The following is a 7,849-nucleotide window of genomic DNA, read 5'->3' as shown; positions in this document are numbered from 1 at the left end:
ACAAAATGAAGATGTGTTTTTTTGTGCGAAAAAAGTAGCGATTAAGAGTAGCGACGAGAGATTAGCGTTAAATAGCGCTTGCGAGCTAGCTGCCGAGTTAGTTACCTTCCACATGAGGTTTTTGTTAAGGTGGCCCCAAGTGGCGGTGGCAGATTTGGGGATATTAGGAGCTGAGGGTAAGAATGCGTGACGGGCGTACGGCAGGGTTGCCACGATGTGAGCCTCTGTGCCAGAGGATTCACTTGGCACAGTGACTGCCGGCTGCCTATCAACTATCGCCCAGCTTCGACCGGATACCAAGTACTGGAAAATCAAGCATTGGTCGTGGCTTTTAAATCCTCCGTTTACCTCCATTTTCTTTTTCTCTTTTTTCATAATGCGTAAGATACAAAATAAAAAAGAAATGTATTCGCGGGTGTTTTATGTATACCTACACTGTCAAATTTATCATACACTTTAAATATATGTCGGTAATTATGACAACGGATTAAATACAAAAATTGATTTATTTTATATATATGTATTATAAAATAAATTCATTGACTTTGTTCATCGTTATAATCACCGGCACGTGTGCTGTGTAAAATATAAATTATGTAAATTTGTATTATATTTTTATATGTAAAATATGTTTAAATCTGCGAAACACTTTTTGTAGGGAAGTCAATGAGGTAAACGAAGGATCGTAGGATCTCCAAAGGTAGCTAGTACCTTGAAAAGGTATTAAGACCTTTCTTAGACGAAGAATAAAATCGGCAGTCGTCTATTAAAAAAAACGTTTACTTTTCCATTCGATAACATTGGAAACCGGATACCTCGGAGATCGTTACGTGACCACCTGATCCACGGCCATTCCAAAATTTTGTATTTTACGTCGAGGAAGGAATAATAAACGCTTTAGTGTGATAAATTAATTATCGGCAATATAATAGCAAAAATTAGAATCGATATTATGCGTCGTGCTTATTTGCGCGTAAATCTATACTCTAGAGTTGCCGCCGTTATTGTTTTCTCCTCTTTTTTACCGAACAATAACGTAGAACTTGTTCCTTTCGTTGCATCAAGCAAAAAAGCTTATTTTAGTATTTATCTTAATACGGTCGACTCCCTAATATCGTTATATTTTTTTTTTTATATAATTTACCTTACTAGAATTTTTTATATGAAAAATCATACGTAACATAGTACATATATTATAGTAAATACGAAATCGAGGAGGTTGACATTTATTGTGAAAACATATTTTAAACGATGCATCGATATTTATTTTGCTTTCGCGGAGAAGCCAAAAAGTAAAGTGCTGAAACGCTCGTTTGCATCTAAATTAGGCAAGATATCAGGCAGATTAGCGTCAAACGATCGATGAGAAACGCATATCGAAAGAATATAATTCTCTTTTTCTTTTTTAATTTTCTATTTGGTCGTAGTTGATGTTGTTGTTTTTTTTTTCGTTTATAATCGCGGTTATCGATCGATCGTGCGAAACGAGCGCGCGCACGCGACCTAAAAGCAAAGGCAAAGTCTGGTCGCGTCTTCGTCCTCCATAAATCGAACTGAGGGCGAGAGAGTAGCTCGTTGGAAGGGAAGCGGACATACGTTAGAAAACGTAATGCGTTCTGGGTTTATCTGAACGGCGGCCGAGCGGATTACGGAAACCGTTCGTCAAGGTTATCGCGTCGTAAAGATCGATCGATTTTTACGAAGGAAAAGCAGCAGCATCGTCGACTCGGCTCAACTCTATCGCTTTGCTGGCAGAAAATGAAGAGAACCACCTTATGACTTTCCTTCCGTCCTACTCTTTCGATAATCTTGATATCGCGTGTTTCCTCTACCTTTCGAACATTACGAATCTTTCCAAAACGCATGAGCTCTTATTTACTTAGTTAAAAACATATCGATACAAAGAAAGAAAAAAGGATTATTATTGGATTTGGTTGTTCTTTTTTCTGAATCATTTAAAAAACACGTATTAGATCTATTTGATTCAAAGCTTTTAAAAGACAATTTAATTAGAGTGAAATGATATTAAAATAGGATAGTTTAGTTAAGTAAAGATTTAAGGAACATATGTATATATATATATATGGTGTAGATACTTTCTAAATTTTAAGTTTAAATTAAAACTGTTCATTAGCACGAATAGAAAAAAAATTAATCTCGTTTGAGTTAGGTGAAAGGGAATTTTTTTTTCTTTTTGATCTTTCGAGTTAATCTATTTCGATGATGCGTGACACAAGGATGTAAAGCGTGCGTGAAAATGGAAAGGTGAGCACGTAGTACAACACCTTTTCGTAGATATCAAAGTGAGAATATGATAAGGGACAATTACTGCTAATCTTTTATTTATACCCTTCGTGCGGACGAATAGCAGAAGGAAAGTTCTATAGTCGTTCTTATTACCAAAATCAAGTATCATATTTTTTTAATATTCTGAAAACGCGTTTCTTTTTCTTCTTTTTTTTTTAATATATAAATATAACGTAATAGAAGGTGAAAATTTGAAGGACACTAAACGGACGCGTCGTAAATAGGTCAAACGAGTAAAGCTAAAGCGCTAAATTGCCGCGAGGATGGACTAGCGTAAATCAGGTAGAGAGATACGCGTGACGTTTAGACGAACGTGTACGCTTTCAAATTCCTTTGTTGCTGTTGGAGCCCTCCGTGAGAGAGCCGAAGCGTCTGAAATAAATGACAAATCGCGTGCGAGCGCACGCTTTGTCAGGCAAGGTTGCATATAGAGGTACGGGTTTGTTCTTGAGAGGACGAGGCAAAGAGGGACTTGGTAGGTTGGAAAAGGAGGCAAAGTAACCAGCAACCGCGTTACACCAAACCCCGAGCCAGATAAGAAGCACGAAAATCACCACTGTTAGTAAGTAGAAGGCTTTGCAAATAGTACGTTTGCGTGTTTACAGCTCTGCAAAGTTAAGTCCGTGAATGTTCTCGCTTTTTCTTTCTCTTCATTTTTTTCTCTCTTTCTTTCTTTACTATCGGATCTATCTATCCAGTTGATTTCCGTTAACCGAAATTATTGAGCATCTATTTATTCCTGGATTTATCTTCCAACAGTACATACACAAAAGAACAACTTTGAATATTCGACGTTGCTTCTACTTATTGACAAACGTAATTTTCGAGTACATTATTGGTACGTGTTCGAGAGTACATGTATTCGAGAAAGTCGATAGGTGAGCACGTTTTCTGACTTTCGTTTGCCTTGTTATTTCGATATTCCATGTGATATTACTTTTTTGTACTTTTTTCTCCCTCTTTCACTTTCTAACCCACTTTGTTAGTTCCTACATTTTCTCTCTTTCTCTATCTCTCTTTCTCTTTCTCGTTCTCTTTCTCTCTTGCTTGCTTTTTTGTCTCTATTGCGTATCCAACCCTTGATGATACTCAGTCTACGATAACCACCAAAATAGTGTCTTGAAAATGAACAAGCGCATGGGAGAGTTCGAATAGGAGAATTTCGAGTTACGTGACACGTACAAAAATTACGTATAGTAAATCGAGAAGAGAATCTCGATTAGAGGAAGGAGGAGACCGAGAGTTAACCACTCAATGACAACGCGTCCTGCAACAGACTTGGCCAATGTATTTAATCAGAAACAAAAAACAAAAAAGAAAAAAAAAAGGAAAGAAGAAAAAAAAACATGACGCGATTTTTTCGCACTAAGTTCGAGCGAGCAATACGAAAAATGTTGTGAAAATCGATTGAGCTACAGGAAAACTAAATGAAGATGTTATGATGAGAGATACTCTGTACAGATAAGAAAATAGAAAGAGAAGAGGGACTAGACAAGATGTTATTTTAAATTAAGGAAGAATTTGTTCTCGAAGAAAAGATAAACACATCAGAAGAGAGTTATCGAAGAACATCATTTAGAGTTGAAAGTGCAACGAAGTTCAAGAGATACTTATTTGTCTTTTTTACTATTTTTTCTTTCTCTCTCTCAGTTTGTGAAGTGCGCGATAAAAAAAGCGAGAGTAAGTTGATCAGCTAGCAATCGATTAGTACGAGAGATAAATATTTGCAGAAAGAAGCGAAAATGAGATGTGCACTGATGTGAGTGACAATAGCCAATGGGTGAACGAGTTAGCGAGTGAGTGAATAAGTGAATTGTGAGCGAGTAGAAATGTGTAAGAGAGAGAGAGAAAGAATGAGAGGGCAATAGTGAGTGAGTAAGTGAATGAGTAAATGAATGAGTGAATGAGTGAGAGAATGAGAGAAGAGAGAGAGAGAACAGGGTAGAGATCGATCATTTGATCAATCCACCCATTTAAATGGAATTTTTCATCAAAGGAATACCTATTGCAAACTATTTTTTATCTTGCTTCTCGGTTTGGTGTATAAGCGGCGTTTGGATACCTTGCTGAGTGGGATGCCTATTGTGGTTGCTAGGTGCCATCATGTGCATCTGGTGTGCCCCGACCGGCGACCTCAGCGACAAATTGTTCAGGTTCACGTTTATCGAAAGATTCGTATTGTTACAGGCCGCAGTCAGATTGTTGTGATTGTTCGGCGGTGATGTTGTGGTACCCACGTTAGAGGCGGCATGAGGCGATAGTCCTGAGCTGTCCGTTGTTGGTGCCGAAGGATTCGAGGATGTGTTGTGCGAGGCAAATTCTTTTCCACCGTTTCCACCAGGTCCAACTCCACCACCGCTCGTACCGGAAGACCCGGAACTTCCCGTTACTGTCTTCGAACATCTCAAGCACTTTGGTAACCAAGAGTGTCGTCGGATGAACTTTCTGTACTCCTTTCTTACCTACGATAGGAAATCTATAGTTTTTTACACGTTCTTTGCTCAAAACGTTGCTTTGCAAAGTTAAAGTCTGACCTTTTCTGTGATTAGCCACAGGATATTCTGTTTTTTCAATTTTTCAATATTATTTGTTGGTTTCGTGAGCGAAAATTATTGTAGAATTTTATTAAAATTTGTTCATTCTTAATTTTATGCAAATAACTATACAAAAGAATTGCCAGAAATGAAATGAAAAGATTATTTTTTTTTATATTTTATATTTTTTATATTTTAGTTTTATATTTTCTTACCTTTTCATTTTGAACGCAGTGGAACACGAAGATGAACAGGCCTTGAAGACTGTTAAGTACAGTAAAGATGTACGCCATTACCACTGATTCTTGATTCAAGTAGAGTAGTCCAAAAGTCCAAGTTAATCCTAGTAGAAATACTAGGACGATGGCGCCGCGCAACCAAGCTCTGATGAGAAACAAAACAAATAAGTTATTTCATTGAATAATATCCTACAATGAATTTTAATCTTTTTTTTTTCGCAATGCCGATCTTTAAAAGAAAAAGAAAAATTGCGAAAGTGTCGACGGTTTGTTCGACGAACTCGATCGTTGCGTTTATATAGGGCATTGTTCAAAAAGGAACAAAATATGATGATTTTTAATCATAATATAAAATCGTATTTAACGCAACGTTATTTATTCGCAGAATCGAACCGTATCGAATCTCTTAGAGTTTCATCGACACATCGTATTCGCTTCTAAACATTCACGACAAGAGCGTGTAACTACACAAGAAGGCCGAGAAGAGATAATTAAAAGAGATAGATAGTAGTACTTAGTCGAAGAGTTCACGTTTATATATCTACTTTCAAATCAGGCGTGATACTTTAAACTAACTAAAGAAGAAATACAACATGCATGTGGAGGTTTATTGTGTGCATTCGAAGGAAAGGTGAGATGCATCGTTTCGATTCTAAGATGATACCTATCATTTTGACTTTTGACTTTGCATAAAGAATAAGGACTTTGTTTTTTGTTTTTAAAACAAGTCATAAGGCGCGTTATTCCAATGAACTTTACGATATATTGTAATTTTTGGTGTGCCGTCTAACTAAGACTATACTACCACACAATTGACTGATTTTGTTAAATTAGTTGAGATCAATAAATGAAGAATCGATTGTTTCAAAACTGATATAAAACCAGAAAATGAATCCGTTTAGTAAAGTTAAAAACAGGCTGAAGGAATAATGAATGGGTCAAGGTAAATAGAGGACTGTTAGTAATAACGTTAATAATAAGAAAAAAGTGAGTAATAATAAAAATAGTAAATATCTTACAAGTGCGCTTGTAATTTGTTGGGAAGAGCATTCTCTTCCTTTCCACTACCAACCAACCACGCCATGCAGAAGAATGTAGAACAGTGTAGACAGAAGTGGGTAGAAGATTTAATACAAAAAAATGAAACAAGACAGCAGTTAGGTGATTGTTCCGGCACCATTGATATCGATTGATTATAATTAAAGAAAATTGCTTTCATCATCATCGTTATCATTATCTGCAAATGCTCGATTCGTATTACTAAATTTAACCGACTTTAATAAATGTCAAACTATTTACGAGTACTTACGTATGTGTATACATATCGTGTGAACCGTGAAAGAGGATCTCGCAGTGCTCTTTTAACATGAATATATTATTTAAATGTAATGGATACACATAAGAAGCAAAATGTGCACGATAAAAAGAAAAAAATATGTGTCGTTGTTTATAATAATTCGAATCGGGCTTGCAAGATATTTTTATAATACCATCACCGATGTGTCGACATTTTTTTAATTTTTTTATTTATTATATGAAAAGCTTGTCTGTATGTTTTACCGTCTTTTATCCCAATTAACTTTTTTTTATCTTGCTTTCACATTGACTTCATCTCCCTTACATTATCTCTTAACAGCTTTATCGAATTACAAGTAGACTTGTCATTCGTTTCAAGATATTAGGAGCGGAAGAGAGATTGATTATTTAATTATGACAATTACGTTGTTACAGTTTTTAAAACGATAATGCGTTCGCTAGCTAACATCAATCTTATGATTTGAAGAAGAAAAAAGTAGTCAAACGTAATGTATACGATATATATCTATATACACGTATAGATATATTATATCATGGATATAATATATTTATATCATGGACGAGTAAACTTAGGATTTGCAGCAATACAGTGGCGTGTCGTACGAACGAAATTTGCGGTCATTCCAACATAGAACTCAAACCAAAACCAATAAAAACTTAGCATGGCCGCAAGAATAATGCGTGACAACGAGATTCGCATCGGGAGATCTCCTTAAGCAATGAAAGCTTGCGAATATGAACCGAAAGCACCAAACAGACACTTCGACTCTACGCTCGATGAGGGGATTAATAATCTCGATCATGTTTAATGACAGATATATAATATCAACGATTTTCTTTTTATATTATATGTACAATCCGTTTGATGTACGATAGATAAATAAAGTGGAACACAGCTCAAAAATAATTTGCGCTTACCTTGCGCTAGCTAGACGTGAATGTTCTTTACTCTTCATGGCTACCGTCGTATTTGCGTGTCGGCACATCATGTATATCGCCATCGACAGGAATACGAGATTTGCCTGTTATAAAAAAAAAAACAAAAAAAAAACAAAATTGTATTTAATCGTTAAATTAGAGTTTAAACAAAAACTTTTGCTTTTAATTTGGTAGCCTAATTTCTAATTGATATTGAATGAATATGTATCACATTGATGGAATTGTCAAGAACGAGCTACCAATTGCAACATCAAATTTGCTTTACATAATTACCAAGATTACGAGTATTACGGGTCCCACAAAGCTGAAGATGAAGTAGTTGTCCGCTCGAAGCCAACAGTATCGATCGGTACCGTAACTGAATGGATCGATTATACAGGATATCGCAACTACCAGCAACGGTGCCCCGTAAGCAACAAGATAATACCATCGGAGTCTAGACTTTTCCGCTTCGAAAACTTCGATCAGCATAACGTACAATTGAAATCCTGTTGAGAAAATAGAATCAAGAGA

General features: G+C 36.0%; 1 protein-coding gene across 6 annotated transcripts in view; it reads right to left on the bottom strand.

Moving 5' to 3' along the window:
- Window positions 1–7,849, bottom strand: part of LOC107074170 (latrophilin Cirl) — a 284,489-nt gene that overhangs the window by 6,868 nt on the left and 269,772 nt on the right. For 4 of the 6 annotated variants that reach the window (XM_015335343.2, XM_015335342.2, XM_015335344.2 and 1 more), the window contains 6 exons: window positions 7,610–7,824; window positions 7,316–7,419; window positions 6,100–6,144; window positions 5,057–5,225; window positions 4,545–4,769; window positions 106–303 (listed from right to left, as the gene is read on the bottom strand). In XM_015335343.2, the coding sequence (XP_015190829.2) occupies window positions 106–303; window positions 4,545–4,769; window positions 5,057–5,225; window positions 6,100–6,144; window positions 7,316–7,419; window positions 7,610–7,824 (956 nt within the window). The remainder of the gene's footprint in view (window positions 1–105; window positions 304–4,544; window positions 4,770–5,056; window positions 5,226–6,099; window positions 6,145–7,315; window positions 7,420–7,609; window positions 7,825–7,849) is intronic. The other 2 variants (XM_015335347.2, XM_015335346.2) reach the window with 2 other exon arrangements.

Source organism: Polistes dominula, unplaced genomic scaffold (genome assembly GCF_049000335.1).
Source record: "Polistes dominula isolate Pdom_NZ unplaced genomic scaffold, Pdom_raw_medaka contig_20, whole genome shotgun sequence".
Lineage (NCBI taxonomy): Eukaryota > Metazoa > Arthropoda > Insecta > Hymenoptera > Vespidae > Polistes > Polistes dominula.
This window is presented reverse-complemented; position numbering and strand designations above follow the sequence as displayed.